We start from the raw sequence: 15,955 nt of genomic DNA, 5'->3' as shown, positions 1-15,955 counted from the left end.
CTATCGAATACAACCTCTTGTATACCTCGCGATTGCTCCCCTAGAGCGCAGCCCCTTACAATATCGTCTTATTAGCGTTATTCGTAGTACGTTGTACTTTTTAGTAATTTATTAGTACAAAAACTGTTCTCTTAGCTCTCGCGATTTAATTTCTTTAATCGCTTTTTAGATTAGGTTTATATTAGTTAAGTTATGACGCGTTGAAGTTTTGTTGTTGTTGTAGTGGGGGTGTCCAACTGGCGACCATGACCATCTGGCGCACGGTCACTGTACTTAGTGGGCGTTTCCCAGCATCTTCAGGTACGAAATTTAGCAACCTCCAACATCAAACGCGGGACGGCAGTTCTCTAGATTGCATCGCGACTGCGGTATCAACACCCAGGATCACTGTGCGTCTCGGTCGATACTCATACTGCGAGCTTGTTCTTCGAATGACTGCGTTTTCTTTTCGGCGCCTTTGCTATTACGTCCTCATTCCGTGCATCTCCATCTTACTGTACAAGTTCCTGAATCTGCATGTGCAGCAGCCGTCAAGTACAATGCCTGCAGCGACTTCAGCACAAGAAGTCGCAACTACGCTACTCGCTGAAAAGGGGCTACAACTGAAGAAATTGGAGCGTATTCAATCGCTATGGGCTGGTTACGGCGAGATATGTCGAGTCATTGCGCCATCGGACTCGTTTGTGCTCAAGCTCGTCACGCCTCCCCCCACAAAGGCAGACGACGAAGGCCATACAAGGAAGATATTGAGTTATCAAGTAGAACAATACTTCTACATGCACCTCGCGCCGCAGATGCCCGCATCTCTCCCAGTTGCACAGTGTCTCGCAAGTATCAACCAGCGCCATGCCAACGGCACCTCGATAACAGCCATGCTGCTGAGCGACCTCCGACAGCAATATGAATTTTTCCGATGGGGTATTTGTGAACATCACAGCTTATGTTCTGTTGAAATTGTACAAATGCAATGCTTCATATCAGACATGCTCATCTCACAGCTTATGTTCTGTTGAAATTGTACAAATGCAATGCTTCATATCAGACATGCTCATCTCACATGACTGTTGCACGACTGTCTCTAGTGTCTAAATATAATAAATTGGCCTCATTCCGCCTGCATTGCACGCACCACCATACCCCGCCATTCCGGATCCTTCAAGATACTCCGCACGCGCGCCTCCAACCACTCAGTATTACCCCAGAAGCCCCAGCTTGCCTGGAACCGCAGCCAATCCACCAGCGCCGTCTCCCAATGGGCGACAAAAACCCGCCAGTCGTATTCTCGCTGCTCGCCCGTGTCGCGCAGCCGCTCCCAGTACCGGCGTAGCAGCTGCTCTTCGCCGCGCTGCATCGACAGCTCGTGCGGAACATGCTGGCCCGATAGCAGCATTGCAAGTGGAACCGAGCACGTGAAGAATTTGGCTAGATCGCAGACGCCGAGGCCGACGCCTGTGTACTGGAAATCGTAAAAGGCGACGGCCTCGCCCGATGTGCTGGTAAATAGGTTTTCGGATTTCACGTCGCCGTGGATCAGGGTCTGGTGCTGTTGGATTGCAGACGGCCCGGATGCGCTGGGCGCGAGGAGCGATGCTGCCATTTCGGCGATGGGGGCTGGGTCTCCCGCTGCGCGACGGGTAAGCAGCGAGGACCATTCTGACGAGGTATCTTGGGCCAGAGAGGCGTATTCTTTGCGGCGGGTTGCGAGATACGTGTATCCGCCGTTGAGCCAGACTGTCTGGTTCACGGTGGTTTGGGCGTCGCGTTGGACTTCCTCGAGGGGAGGAAGCACGAGCGATGAGGGGGTCAGGCTTTGTATGCGCGACCACCAGAAGCCGTGGAAGCCAGAGAGCCAGTCGAGGGCAGCGAGGACTTGGGTTTCCGTCAGCACGTGGCGTTTCTCACCGGCTACGGGAACGTTCCGCCCGTGTGGCCAAGTGGTAAGGCGTCGCACTTGTAATGCGAAGATCCATAGTTCGACTCTGTGTACGGGCATTTTTTTGCCCTTGTCCCGCATCCATATTCCATCTTTTTTTTTCGTGTCTTCTCCTACTCCTGAGGGCCAACTACGCATCACCTTTTCCGTGTTTATTCTTCTTTTGCTCTTTCATCTTCTTCTTTTGCTCTTTTGTCTTCTTCTTCTTTTGCTCTTTTGTCTTCTTCTTCTTCTTTTCCTCTTTCGTCTTCTTCTTCTTCTTTTCCTCTTTCGTCTGCTTGTTTCCCTCTTTCATCTGCTCGATTAACTTGTCCTCTTTCTTGTGCATCATTGCGTATAGGCCCGCTTTCATTCGCTCTTTGACACCTTCTTTGATCTTGTGCATGATTTTCATGATTAAACCTCTCTTGGTAGTCTCTCTCTTTTCCTTCTTCTTCTTCCCCTTATTCTTATGTTGTGTCTTCTTCTTCTCTTCCTCTTCTTTTTTCTTTCTCGCTTGCTCCATCTTTTTCCTCTCTTGATCCTCTTTCTTCTTCTTGTCTTTCTGCATCTGCTTGATCTGCTTCTTCCTTTTCTTTTCCTCCTTCTTTCTTCTCTTCTCCTCCTGCTTCTTCCGCTTCTTCTCTTCTTTCTCCCGCTTCTTCTCCTCTTCTATCCTCTTCACTTCCTCTTCCGCCTTGCGCCACTGCTCTCTGATCACCTCCTTTTCTTCCTCGGTCAACGGGGTCCCGTCGAGATGCAGCAGCGGCATCTTGGGTTTTGGTGGCTTTTTGGGCCATATTTGTGACGTCAACCATGAGTTGAAGTGACGGAAGAAGAAGGATCCTGGGTTTGTATCGTAGTATTGGCGGCTGTATTTTTTAGTGGTGGGTTTATAAGAGAACTGATGGTGATATGGAATCGGGGGTGGAAGGGAGGGAGGGGTATAGGCGCGGAATGTGTGTGCGCTGGAAACTTACCTTATAAGCTTTTTAGGAGGAGAAGAGGAAGAAGTATCAGGTACTTGTAAATTCGAATCTAGTGAATTTGATGACGGAATTGGTGCTGTTGTTTGTACCACGGACGTTTTAAGAGATCTCTGGAGTGGCGGCGGAGACACGGCATGGTGGTGGAGGGAGATGGTGATTTTCGGGAATGTAGGCACGAAAGGGCTTGAAAATGGGGCAGCAGCAGAGGGAATGGTGGACGGGAGGGTAGTCAACGTTGAGCTGAGTGCCGCTGCGGCTACGGCTGTTGCCAGCGACACTGCCACCATCTTGGCTGTCTCGCAATGGAGATTTAGCCTGGCGTGGAAGTAGAAGAAAAGGCAGAAAGCAGGCGGGATAAGATTGTTTTATACGTCGTATTTCACGTGCATAGCTTGGCCAAGTCTTTCTCTATGCAATTCAAGGTATGGCTTACTTGGTTTGGAGAGTAAGGGTATACGGTAGGTGGATAAAGTAGGGGTTCTTGACGTATCAATGAGGAAATATGGTACGGTTCCTCGCCCTTGTCTGACTACCCAATGGGAATTACAAGTACACTTTGCCTTGTCATCTAATACCTTGGTCACTTCAAGTTATCCCGGCAAGGAGCTAGGTATGTATGTTATAGATGGGGGTTCTGTGGGTTGTATGAGGAGACACTGGTTTCAAAGCACGTAATAAAAAATGTTGTCCCGAGGGAGTTGGCATGATGATGTACAGACCATGGTCATGGATTGGCACTGATATTCATTATTTCCAATCTTCATAAACGTCGTAGGCTAGTAACGCTACAGCTCCCGAAGGCGTTTTCTTGGTGCCGGCCCATGGCATTCTGGTAGCTCGTGCTTTATTTGTTACACACAATACGCAACTGCATTCCTACATACATACACCGACCCCGCTTCTTACTCTGGTTTGTGCTGCAGGGACTCGGAAACAACCAATGTCCTCTCCGTGATTTCGGCATTTGATGAGGCTGCGTTGTCGGCCCAAACTTCCCTATTCTTCTGCACGGCTGCTCTAGCACCCTCCTCAGCATCAATGGATGCCTGGACGGGAACGGTTGTGTGTGACGAGTCTGCCAATTCATTCGCCATTCTCTCTGCTTCCAAGTCGTCGAAATAGTCCTTGAAAGGGTCCTCGCCAAACTCATCACCATCTTCCTGCTTGGGCTTGGTGAGGGACGGCAGCGTGTACTTTGTCCTCAGTGTTTCCGACATGTCGAAAGGTGTGCCTGATGTGAGTTCCGGAGTCCACTTGTCCATGCCTTCGTTTGCCAGGGCATCAGCTGCAATATTGCCCGGATCTGTACCATGACCCTTGACCCAGGTAAAAGTCGTCTTTCCCCTGCATGTTAGGCGTTCGCGTATCCTAGCCAGAATGGGCTGGATCAGCTCCTTGTTCTCCACGCTCTTGCCGGCTGCATTCCTCCAGCCCTTTGTCTCCCAATTCTGGAACCATTCGCGTAAACAGCGGATCGAATAGTATGAGTCGGTCCTGATCTCGACATCGCGGTCAATTGGCACATGATCGAGCGCTCGAGCTATGGCGACGAGCTCGGCTCGTTGGTTGGTTTGTCTTTCGCCCCTCAAAGGTTCTCCAATATTTCTGTACCAAGTTAGATGGTAGATTCAAAAACATGTTTGCCCACGAACCTGGGATCCTTGGGACCAAAGTAGACGCCCACGCCGGCTCTGGCGCCTACTTTGCCGTTGCCTCGCGAGCCTCCATCTGTGTGCACGACCAAAGGGCCCTTGAAGTTTCCCGTCGGCTGCCGCTTCGTCGCATTGAGTTCGCCTTCGGTCTTTGCCCTAATGTTCCCAGCAGACTCGTCAAGCTTGATGGTGGGGTCAAAGCCATCTACCGCGCCTGCCGGAAGAGGACCCATACCCGGTTCAGCTTTGATGTGTGCACTGACTGCTGTTGCAGGCGATGCTTGCTCCCTCTTCTGGCGCTTGGGCGCATGTTCAGCGGTTCCGTCCATGTTGACCGCGGCTACGGATGAGGGCTCTGGGAAATGGTCCCACAAATTTATGGGCGCACTGGAGCCTGTTCTGGCCCGATCGACAAAAGCCTGGGCTTCTTCGCGTGTGGCAAAGCCCTGATGCTTCGCGCCCTTGTGGCCCTTGGTATGCGCTTGCACCGTGGGCCAGTCTGTGTAGACGCCAGGCACGCGTCCGACGGCCACTCCGTAAAACTTTGGTTTGGCCGACTTGAGCGTGTGGACGGCGGTGCCTTTGAGGAAGGCCTCGGCTTCGGTGAGGGTGGAAAAGGCTTTTACTAGCTAGGCGTCAGTACATGGGGCTCAGGCGCCGGCTGCGCTACACACCCACGTGGTTTTTGAAACCCTCAGTCTGCTTGCGCACGTCTTCCCAGTTTTGATAGACGCCGGGGACGCGGCCAGCCTTGACGGCGTAGAACTTGGGGGGCGGGCCGTATCTTCGCTTGGCGGTCGATGTCGACGACGCGGTCGAGGGGGCACCCGCCATGGAATTGTACTCGGTAACAACGGTGTCGGGGTAGTCGTCCCAATTGGAATGCAGGCGGCGGATGGCACTAGACCTGGTAGATGTGCGCACCACGAAGGGGGAGAAGAGGTGAGGGCGCAGCCGGTGCGTGTGCCTGTGAAGTGAAGTTAGCGAGACGTCGACAGCATGGCAGAAGCACACGGGCGAGGAGGAAGAGGAGGAGGAGGGGCTGGATTGTATGTACCATGCGTTGCTCCGGCCAGAGACGGCCACGCGTTGAGTAGGAGAGGGCGCGACAAAGCGGTGGCAGTGCATGCAGCGCTGGCTCGCAGAAGAAGCAGAGGGAGCGGAGCGAGGCCGCAGAGGATACGCGTGAGGCTGCCGTGGCTGCTGCAAATGGGCGGCGGCGACGGCGGCGTTGCGGAGTGGAGCGAGCGTGAGCTTGTCGCGGGGGAGACATGGCGGCGCTCCTTGTCACTAATCCTCAATCTCCTCACTATCCTCGCGCCCGCTGCTCTCCCCAGGACCCTGCAGCGCCAAGAAGCAGCCCGTCGTTCGATCCACGCAGAGGGAGAAATAAACAAGCAAATAAATAGATAAACCAAAAAATTCAATGATAGCGTCCCCATTGCTTGGCACCAAGTCTGTGTTCGGCGACGCGCTGACGAGCCTCTACTTACTTACTACTCGAGGCACCACATGCGCCCGGGAGCGTAACCTCGGTGAAGCATCGACCCCACTACGTCACCCATCAGCCCAGACGTAGCACTCGCCGTCACCCTTCACGTCGCACTGTTGAGAAAGACAGAGAGACGGAGAGAGAGAAAGAACATCACCCACCTCTATACCCATTGCCTCGGCCGCTGGTCATGTTTGAAGTCAGTCCACCCACCCACCCATCCACCCGACCGCGGCTAACCACTCCACCAGGGCCGTCACGCCGCAGACCGATACCGTCTGCATCTGCACCGCGCCCGCTCCGTCGTCCTCACCAGCGATGAGCTGGTCGAGATTCGCGCAGCACAGCGAACTTTCGAGGGCGCCTATGTCCGCACCGCAATCGGCCAGTTCTCCTTTGCCCTCGTCGTGCTCAAGATCTTCACCGCCGAATTCTACTCCATTGGTGCTTTGTTCGCAGTCTACGGCGCCGGCATCCTCTTCACTAGTCTGTTCCGCCGCCAGCAAGGTGAGTCTCGTGACGCAGCTGTGCAGGAGTTTGCGTGCATTCCATGCTGATAGAGGACAGGCAACAAACAGTTCTTTTCCGAGGTTGGCTCGGATGGCCTGCACCGCAAAAAGTTTCGTACCAGTGGAAACGTCGTCTTTGTCTTGACCGCCCTGAGCGTGTCGGCATACATCTGTCTGCTGGTCCTTACCCTGAAGCTTGCAAGGTAACTGCGAGCACAGTGTCGCAACGAGGCAACCCCAGGCCCCGAGTATGGAATCGTCGCCCCCTCTGCTTGCACAACGACGGCGTCCCTGCGCTGTTCCAACCCCGCTGCCATTGCGTACGACAAGGCACGAACCGGGCGGCCAGTCTTGGAGAGCTCCACACGGCTACGTCAGGAAACCCGGGGAAGCATCCATGCTGTCTGCATATATTGTGTGTTATGTGCCGAGGACATGGATTCACAAAATGCACCGTAGGGCCCGGGGCACTGTTGCTCAACACATGTTCGATGCCGTCTTGTACATACATAGGTAGGCCGGCACCGTGACGGCAACACATAGCAGCCCATGCTGCCAAAGGAATGTTACACTGTCCCGCCCACGACCCGGTGCGACTGAACTGGCCTACAGGTTGTCAGTATCGTCTTGAGCTGCTGCACTTTTCGGGTTCGGAGTTGGGGAATTGTCCGGTTCGGGGTTGTAGCGACGCCATGCGGGGTGTGACTGGGGAAAGGCGGGCGGGGACTGGTGGCGCATTGTGCACAAAAGAGACGAGACGAGACCAGACGAGACGAGAAAAGAAAGAAGAAGCCCTTATTCCCAATTCAATGCCCAACACGCTTGTGCGCGTTGGTGAAGATTCAGCTTGTGGCTGTGGCGCGGAGCAGTGGCTAGTCCTGACGCTCAACGAACAGTCATACCTGATAACAGGCGTCGGTCTCCGATCTTTCTGAAGGCGGTCAGCTGCCGCAACCCGCGCCGCCGCCGCAGCAGCAGCAGCAGCAGCAGCATATACCGCCCGTCGTCGCCACCGACCGCGCTTGCAGGCTGCCTTGACGCTCCATCCAGCTCCATCCAGCTCCATCCAGCTCCATTCAGCTCCATCGCAATCTCATCTCCACAGCCAGCGGGTAGGGGAGCCAGGCTTGGCGTGCCACTAGCCTGACACCACCATCACCCGTTTCGTCGGCTTGGCAATGACGCCAGGCACAGGCATGCAACCCATTCCGGCGCCGATGGTCACCGAGCTGGCACTTGACAAGCATTCACATTTGCACGCCCGCCGTGGATCCGCCTCTTCTTCCCTCACCTCTGCTCCGCCTACTCGCCGCTTCAGCTCCCATTCCACATACGCTCGATCTGTAATGAGCAAACTCACCCTACCGGCCGACAACGCGCACCACCACATCGACATCAACGACAACGACCTGACGCCCCGCCCCGTGTCGGCCGAGCCCAAGTTTCCCACCGTTGCCCCCGCAAAGAACGTGCAGGCGCTCAAGGAGCGTGCCCAGCTAAATGGCCAGCTGAAGCCTGTCCCCAGCGCTGTCCAGCCACAGCAGCAGCAGCAGAACGGACATGTCGTAGTTGGGAATAATGGCGTGGGCGCCGCCTTGAGCGACACCCCGCTGCCATCAGTTCCGGGCAGTCCGCGAGAGTACGGAGAGGCGCCGTCACAGACTACCTCCTACTTCGCTGACCGTAGCAGCCTGACCAGAAACAGCTCTGCCGCAGGCACACCACGATTGCGACCGACGACGCTCGACATCCCCGGCCTCACAAAATCAAAGGTTTCCCCAGACGGCAAGATTGCGCAGCGCGATGTCGGCTCCAAGCTAGTCATTGTCATGGTGGGACTGCCGGCGCGGGGTAAGTCGTATATTACAAAGAAAATGGCCCGCTACCTGAATTGGCTGCAGCACGACACCAAAATCTTCAACGTGGGAGAGAAGCGGCGAGTCGCTGCGAGCCACAGTGGCTTTCGCCTGTCCCAGGCCAACCTGGAGCGCGTCTCGCCCAACGTCAAGCAGGCCATTGAGGCGCACCAGGATACGCTGCCGCAGATTGCTGCAAAAATTCTTATCAATGGCGACCCCGCGCATGAGGGGTCCATAGACCCACAGAAGCTGCCGGACCCACGCCGGGGTAGCACCGCCATCGCAGACGACGACGATGACGACCATGCAGCACTCCCGCCGCCCAGAGTCGAGGTTACGTCGCCAGGTCCAAAGGCACCCTCGCCTGACAACGAGCAGGACAATGCAGACGGCGAGGCAATGGACCAGTCGGCCGACTTTTTCGACCCACAAAACCAGCGCGCAGCTGCCCTACGAGAGCAATGCGCCATGGAAACACTAGATGACCTGTTGGATTACATCCTAAAGGGCAGTGGCTCAGTGGGTATCTTTGATGCCACCAACAGCACCCTCGCAAGGCGGCAGCAGATCATGCAGCGGATACGGGAGCGCGCAGGACCGGAGCTCAACGTGCTGTTCGTAGAGAGTGTATGTCGCGATCAGAATCTGCTCGAGTCCAACATGCGCCTGAAACTGTCAGGACCAGACTATGCCGACAAGGACCCTGTTGCTGCTCTCGCCGACTTCAAGAAGCGGGTAGCCATTTACGAGAAGAATTATGTCCCAATTGGTGACTACGAGGAGGAACACAACATGCCCTATGTCAAGATGGTGGATGTGGGTCGAAAGATGATTTCCCATCAGATCAGGGGCTTTCTTGCTGGCCAGGCTGTCTATTACCTTCTCAACTTCAACCTGGCGCCACGCATGATTTGGATAACGAGACACGGCGAATCCACGGACAACGTTGCTGGCAAGATTGGCGGCGACTCTGACTTAAGCCCGAACGGACAGAAGTATGCAAAGGCCATGACCCGCTTCATTGCTACTCAACGCAAGGAATGGGCGATTCGACAGGCAAATAAAAAGGCAAACTCCCATTTTCCACCAGTCGCCGGCGACCTGACTCCTCCAAACCCCTACTACAGCCACGAGCTTGAGACGCACAACTTTTGTGTCTGGACTTCGATGCTGAAACGTGGAATCCAGACTGGCCAATACTTCTGCGACGAAGATTTTGAGGTCAAACAAATGCGCATGCTGGACGAGCTCAATGCAGGTATCATGGAGGGTCTTACGTACGAAGAAATTCGCACAAAGTACGCCGACGAGTACCTGCGACGACGCCGCGACAAGCTCGCATACCGCTACCCCGGCCCCGGTGGCGAAGGCTACCTCGACGTTATTAATCGTGTTCGGCCTGTTATCGTAGAGCTGGAGCGCATGACGGACCACTGTCTGCTCATTACACATCGTAGCGTTGCTCGTGTGCTGCTCGCCTACTTCCAGGGTCTGAAGCGTGAAGACGTGGCTGACCTGGACTGCCCCCTGGGTATGCTCTACCAGCTCGAGCCCAAGCCCTACGGTGTCGAGTTCAAAGCTTGGCGCTACAATTCTGAAACGGATGATTTCGATCACTTACCTGACTATAAGCTACGACGGGCCCCTACCATGGCCAACTAAGATGTCTGCTGTTATTTAGATGTTGGTTGGTGATGGAATCAGCGAGCTTTGCAAAGCAGCGTGTATTACTATGATGGTTTCTCTCCCTCGTACCAAGGGGTCGGTTTAGATGATTAGGCTGCGGTGGCTTTTTCTTTTATCGTCCCCCTTTGTGTCCACGGAGGTTTGATTGCCAATTTTCTTTTTCCTTTTCTTTTTCAATTGTACAACTGGAATGATCGTTACTCCGTAGCCCCCGGTCACTACCTCCCCCTTTTCCCAAGGAGGTCAAGACGAAACGGGTCTAGTTAAGCGTTCATGATTACCTTTTTATCTTCTTCCTTTTCAAGAGACGATGTCCATCTGCATTTACAGGCGTCTTCTTTTTCTTCTTCTTCTTTTTACACATCTTTCGTCCGTTCCCTCGGGTGGCTCGCTGCCATGGCGCCATACATGTGGTTTTTTTAGTCGCTTACCTGTGCAACCCTTGTTTTGAGGTTCCATAGACGAATGCTAGCTGTATGAATGGCACAATCATTGATTTACCCATCTACTTGTTGTCTCGATTCCTGTTTTTAAGCGTGCATGACGTGTAGCTATGAAACCAGGAATCACCAATTTATCTAGAAGAGAAGGAAAAAGAACGTTACGCATCATAACTATGGTATGGTCACCTTTTGTGCGACACATGATCGCTGCATCCGCGTTTATTCCGACTCATCTTTTTCTCAAAACACTACACTACACTACACTTGGCTACGCGAACACTACCTTCTAGCAACAACAACGCACGGCTCCCTCAACACCCATGTCCTCAGCCTCCTCTCCCCCAGGACATCCCCCTGCAACACCCTCTCTGTCTCGTCCTTCTCTTTTTCCTTCTCCGCCGCCTCCGCCTCGCCACCACTCCCTTCGCCACCAACACTCGCGCTGCCACTACCACTACTACTAATACTACCACCACCACTCCCCCGCATCATCTCACCCACAACCTCGGCTTCCTCAACCAGAGCACCCACCTCGTACGTGCCACTGCACAACGGCACAAGCCCCAATTCACACGTCAGTGTCGCACCGGGGTGTAGCAGCGCCAGTTTCCGCTGGAGCACGCCCGTCCACGAGAGCCGCTTGTCGAGGTCGAGTGCGAGCGCGTGGGGGAGCTGCGAGATGTGTGGTTGTAGCCGCAGAAGCGGGGATATAGCGTGGGGACTGCGGTTGTGCAGTGTTGTTGTGAGCGTGAGGAAGGCGTCTGTTTTGACGGCGAATTTGGCGCGGCCCAGCTGCTCGATTTCGGGCTCCGATTGCGTGTCTTCTTCTTCTTGGTCTTTTTGGTCGGGCATCAATGGGTGATCTGGGCTTAGACTCATGGAAATGGCCAGGTCGTCCAGCTTGATGGCTTCGACCATGCGGGGCGAAAGCCGTATGCCACGGAGTTCGAGGGTGCCGTGTCGGCGGCTGTTTTCTGCCCCGTCTTCTTCAGTCCACGTCCCCCGAATCAGGTCAAGCAGCGATTGCCGGTACCAGAAGGCTTCTCTGCTTGCGCGCTCAGTTTCGGGTGAGATCTTGCTGGTGCTGACAACGAATTGGCGTTGGTTGGCGGGGTTGAGCGACGGCACGGCTGCGTGAGGTGCGCTTAGGTACACCCTTGGGAGGATGAGGACAACACGGCTGACGTGGCCGGGTTGGATGATTTCATTGACAGCAAAGGCATTTTTCCAGGGATCGCCGTCGGAGGCGGAGCTGGTCGAATGTCGTGCTTCCAACTTGACAGATAGGGGGTTTGGCCAGGAGTTTCGAAGGTCAAGCAGAAGCATGCAGTATTCGTCGTCGTGACCTTGCGTCTTCTTGTGCTCTATGAAGGAGCGGAGGTGGGCATCAGCTTTGCCGGAGACTATGGGTTTTGCAGGTTCTGGAGTCGGTGCAGCCCAACATATGTCACCAGAGAGGGGTACTAGATCTGGCCGCTGCAGTTGAACGCTTGCATTCACAGTAATGGAGATATGAGCAGACACCTGGCGAGTGAAGAACTGATCTTCGATTTCGGATCTTCGCTTTCCAAGATTGGCGTAGTCAATCTGAATAGTGGCGTCTGTGAGTCGGGTCCGGCCAACAACTTCAATCGTAAAGTCCATCTCTGCGCCTGGTTTGATACACGGCGACTCTTCGTCTGGGCTTTGACACCAACGCAGTGACGGATAATGCGCAAGCTGGACCTCTAGCTCGTGTAGCTCGGCTAGCGGAAGATCTTTGTTTGATGTTGCTGCGTGTATTGCGGCCATTGCAGTATCCTGAAAGAATATGTGAACAAAATCAACGGCAGTCGTGGATGAAGTATTTTTAACGGTAATTGTAAACCGCTTCCTCTCACCCTCGAGCACCATGACTGCTGCTTGGGGTAGGGATACGTTAGTTATAACAATGACGGGCTGATCTGGTATTACAGAGAACTTGAGCGATTCCGGCTTGGGTTGGGACGCCGCCTTGCGGTCGATAATGGGGGCCAGGGATGATGGCGGCCTCGATGTTGGAGCTCCTAGGCACGCCTTCAGTCCTAGCTGCTTCATTTTGGGCTCCCTTTCAGGCTTCCATGGCTCAGGGAAAATGGGAAACAGCCGCTCCCGACATCCAATCAGTTTTACATAGCAGCCAATAATTTTCAATTCACCAGCCGAGCGTGCTGTCCCTGTGATCTGGAACTTCTGCGTCCTGTATGGTCCGAGCAGGAAGTGTCGTTCCACACCAACAAACTCGACACCCTCGGCAGCAAATCTCAGCGACTCCACTCCAAGCTCAAAGTCGTAAGGATTCTGCAAGGCAATGATCAATCGATACTCTTCGTTGGCAACTAGAATGGTGTTTGCAGTCGTCGTCTGTGGCTCCTTGACCCAAGCATTGTACAGAAAAGGTCCGTCTTGGCCTTTGGTGTCAGACTTTAGCTCGGTCCCTTGACGTTGGGTCAACCGAAGAGGCTCGGTTTCATCCAGGATGAATAATCCACGAACGAGGAAATCATCCCAGTACTCTGTTTCCACATGCTCAAGACCAAGCTTCTTGGCTGCACTGACTGTTCTTGAGATGTTCGAGTACAGCCGTATCTGTTCGTCTCGTGGGAGAGATACAAACACGTCGGTGCTGTTGGACTTTGGCGCAGTCCCAGGACCCGCAACCCTCAGCAAGAGGGCGGTGAAATGAAGAACACCATCGAAATCTGGCAAAGCTTCACAAAAGCTTAAACATGTTCGAAGGACTTCTAGCTTGAGACTGAGACTCCCAAAGGCCCGCATGGAGGAGACGGCAAGAATTTCATCAACCACGCGTTGGCTTGCAATGTTATCCGGTGCGTTGTCTTGGTTGTCTCTCTTTTGAGTGGGTATGATCATATCTGGTGTAATTCCCTTCGAATTGGGAATGCCATATATCCGGCCTAGTAGCCCGAGGAATGCGTCAATTCCATGCTCAGCTTCTCCCTCTCCAACACTGAGGGCGCCCGCGCCCGAGTGACTGCCACTTGCAATATTGAGAGCAGCAAGGCCAGCCGCAGGATGGACACCCATTTCAGCCGCCCCCACCTTTCGGGCTTGAATCAGACCAGGAATAAGAGATGTGATGAACTCTTTCATCACAATGGCTTTCTTGCGCTGCAATCCGAGTGATGACAAAACTGAAGCAACACCAGCCATTACCACTACGCGGTCTGTAGGACTCATTCCGGACGCTTCGACTGGGCCTGGTAATGCGCGGAACAGCATTGAAGCTATATCATTCCGCGTCGGATGGACGTTGAGCCTTGGGACGGACAAGCGCGCCTTTTGTTTGTAGGGTGTGTTTTGGACAAGATGCCGCAATGCATCGTCATCCAGGTACCCTGCTGATAGATTGATAGCGGCCAACAACTTGGAGAACCGTATGATACATTCCGAAAAGGCGAGTGGTGGTAGGGATTCACCCGCAAAGTTGGATGCCCGCGTATACAGATTCAAGATCATGGTTATCAGATCTGGCAGCAGGAAACTGAGATTGTCAACTGAATTGTCATGGTTTTGCTGCTTAGCAGATGCTGAAACATCTGGACTGCTGTTGCCTGGTGTGTGGTTTGGTGATTTGTTGTTCGATCTATCAGACCCTGAATAGCAAACTTGGGGTATCTTCTTGGGTCAGTGCTCTACCAGAGTGATATAAGCCGGCACCATACTGACCTGGAAATCCATGCCTGACCACGCAAACAGCAGCATGCAGACCATGATGTTTTCGAGGGCTTTTGCATGCCATAAATGGTCGCTCAAGGCACGTGCTTTTGCTGCGCCCTCTGTGAGTTCTCGTACAGCCTCAGTCCATTGCCCAGCGCACATGTACAGGGTACCAATCACGATGCTGATGCGACCACGGCCTTTGTTTCGGGCTCTTTCGCCTACTCCGCCAGATCCAAACCCTTGGAGGGAGACGCGGTCAGCTAGTGTATTCTTTGCGGGCGCACTGGGTTTTGCAGAGTTGTTTGGTGGTTGATGCGGAGTGCTGCCTGCATTGACTCCGGAAATCTCATCAAAAGTAGTAGCAGGTGTCCTTCCGCCTTGTGAACCGACTGAAGCAGACCGGCCGTCTTCAGTAGACAACGAAGTTCCAGAGCTTGACGGAAGTATGGGCATTGATGCGCGTTGCGTATCTTTCTGGATGTTCGATACAGGTGTTACGGGCCTACTTGGGTTTGATACTTGCGAATTACGTCTGCCCAGTTGCGACATGTCGGATGTGGCCCAGCTCGGCGTGAGCTCTGCTGCGCCATTTTGGGAAGCTGGGGATGTCAAAGTAGGAAGAGCTTGAATAGACTTGGCCAGCGTTGTCATTTCTGCTAGCAAAGTGGAAGTGAGATCGCATATCAGAGTCTTCATCGTCGTGGTCTTGAGTTGCGATTTCGGAGGAACTAGAAGTGTTTCTTCCGGCAACCGTGGATGCCGAGACTGGGACGAAGAATCGAACATTATCAGACGGTGCAGATATGTCCTAGGAAATTGCTCTCGGAGATCATCTATACCAAAAAGAATCGAATTGGCGTCTTCATCGCCAGGTGGAGGCTCGTCAAACGTTTCGGCTGAGCTCTCATCTGGCGCATGTGACGGCTGTAGCCATGCATACTCGGATGCATCTCCAAGCCCTATCACGAGCAGCGGCTCCCTGAACTGCTCAAATGGAGACAATGATAGGTGGTAAGCCGACGGCATAGATGGCGACATGTCATACAGCAGCGTTCCGTCAGGCCATGCCAAAGGGGAAAACATATCTATTTGTTGCCAAGATCAGCAAACAGAGTAGCTAAACTGGACCTTGAGGGCGCATACTGCGGTCAGGCCGAGGATCAGGGCTTACGTCGCCCAGCCGCACGAGCGACTCCTGCTGCAAAAGGTCGACGAAAGCTAGGTATCGCGAACGCTTGATGCGACCCACGGGGAGAAGCAGGGCCCGAATGCGCGCAGGCGCGATCGGGGACAGAGGATCGGCTGCCATCTCAACATCGGGGACTTTTCGACCTTCTGGTCAATGACGATCGGATTGATCAGGGGTGTGATGCTGCGATGGCGGGGGCTTGCATGGTGTGTAGGATGTTCGGACGGCGAAATACGTAGTTGGCGATCTCCAAGCTTTGGCCTCGTGGCGGTGGCCCTGAATGAGCTAAGCCACTTTCGGTGCTGGTCCCTGCGCAAGTGTCTGCAACATCCAGAGACTCACGAAACACGACGTCTCACCGACATCCTTTCATCCTTTACGGGGCCGCCGTGCAGCCTCTCATATAAAAACTTGGTGTCCTTTGCATAGCGTGGGCATATCCGGGAGTTGACTGTTTATTGCACCAAGGTACTTGCATATCCGGGATCCAACTGGAGCTTCGCCACTGCTGCCGCCTAACGC

At 53.9% G+C, this 15,955-nt stretch overlaps 5 protein-coding genes and 1 non-coding gene across 6 annotated transcripts; 3 read left to right on the top strand and 3 right to left on the bottom strand.

Moving 5' to 3' along the window:
- Window positions 1–640: 640 nt before the first annotated feature.
- Window positions 641–1,970, bottom strand: SETTUDRAFT_160521 (uncharacterized protein; the record flags this gene model as incomplete). The annotated part of the gene is made up of 3 exons (XM_008025826.1): window positions 641–676; window positions 1,130–1,905; window positions 1,952–1,970. The coding sequence occupies 3 exons, from the start codon at window positions 1,968–1,970 to the stop codon at window positions 641–643; spliced, it is 831 nt and encodes a 276-aa protein (XP_008024017.1).
- Window positions 1,921–1,992, top strand: SETTUDRAFT_t121. Its single transcript has one exon. It is a non-coding gene; the product is annotated as a tRNA-Thr (tRNA).
- Window positions 1,993–3,638: 1,646 nt separating this feature from the next.
- Window positions 3,639–5,920, bottom strand: SETTUDRAFT_168459 (uncharacterized protein). The gene is made up of 4 exons (XM_008025825.1): window positions 5,611–5,920; window positions 5,228–5,520; window positions 4,554–5,178; window positions 3,639–4,506 (listed from the first exon to the last, which is right to left on the bottom strand). Exons 1-4 carry the CDS (start codon window positions 5,679–5,681, stop codon window positions 3,804–3,806), a joined length of 1,692 nt encoding a protein of 563 aa, XP_008024016.1. The 5' UTR covers window positions 5,682–5,920; the 3' UTR covers window positions 3,639–3,803.
- A 315-nt stretch (window positions 5,921–6,235) lies between these two features.
- On the top strand, window positions 6,236–6,761 carry SETTUDRAFT_27453 (uncharacterized protein; the record flags this gene model as incomplete). The annotated part of the gene is made up of 3 exons (XM_008025536.1): window positions 6,236–6,244; window positions 6,297–6,552; window positions 6,613–6,761. 3 exons carry the CDS (start codon window positions 6,236–6,238, stop codon window positions 6,759–6,761), a joined length of 414 nt encoding a protein of 137 aa, XP_008023727.1.
- A 989-nt stretch (window positions 6,762–7,750) lies between these two features.
- Window positions 7,751–10,075, top strand: SETTUDRAFT_107585 (uncharacterized protein; the record flags this gene model as incomplete). The annotated part of the gene is made up of 1 exon (XM_008025824.1): window positions 7,751–10,075. One exon carries the CDS (start codon window positions 7,751–7,753, stop codon window positions 10,073–10,075), a length of 2,325 nt encoding a protein of 774 aa, XP_008024015.1.
- A 706-nt stretch (window positions 10,076–10,781) lies between these two features.
- On the bottom strand, window positions 10,782–15,627 carry SETTUDRAFT_176680 (uncharacterized protein). The gene is made up of 3 exons (XM_008025823.1): window positions 15,388–15,627; window positions 14,293–15,329; window positions 10,782–14,199 (listed from the first exon to the last, which is right to left on the bottom strand). The coding sequence occupies exons 1-3, from the start codon at window positions 15,551–15,553 to the stop codon at window positions 10,822–10,824; spliced, it is 4,581 nt and encodes a 1,526-aa protein (XP_008024014.1). The 5' UTR covers window positions 15,554–15,627; the 3' UTR covers window positions 10,782–10,821.
- Window positions 15,628–15,955: the final 328 nt, after the last annotated feature.

This window comes from Exserohilum turcica (genome assembly GCF_000359705.1).
Source record: "Exserohilum turcica Et28A unplaced genomic scaffold SETTUscaffold_15, whole genome shotgun sequence".
Taxonomy (NCBI): Eukaryota; Fungi; Ascomycota; class Dothideomycetes; order Pleosporales; family Pleosporaceae; genus Exserohilum; species Exserohilum turcicum.
The sequence above is the reverse complement of the archived record's forward strand: the minus strand, read 5'-3'. Positions and strand labels throughout refer to the sequence as shown.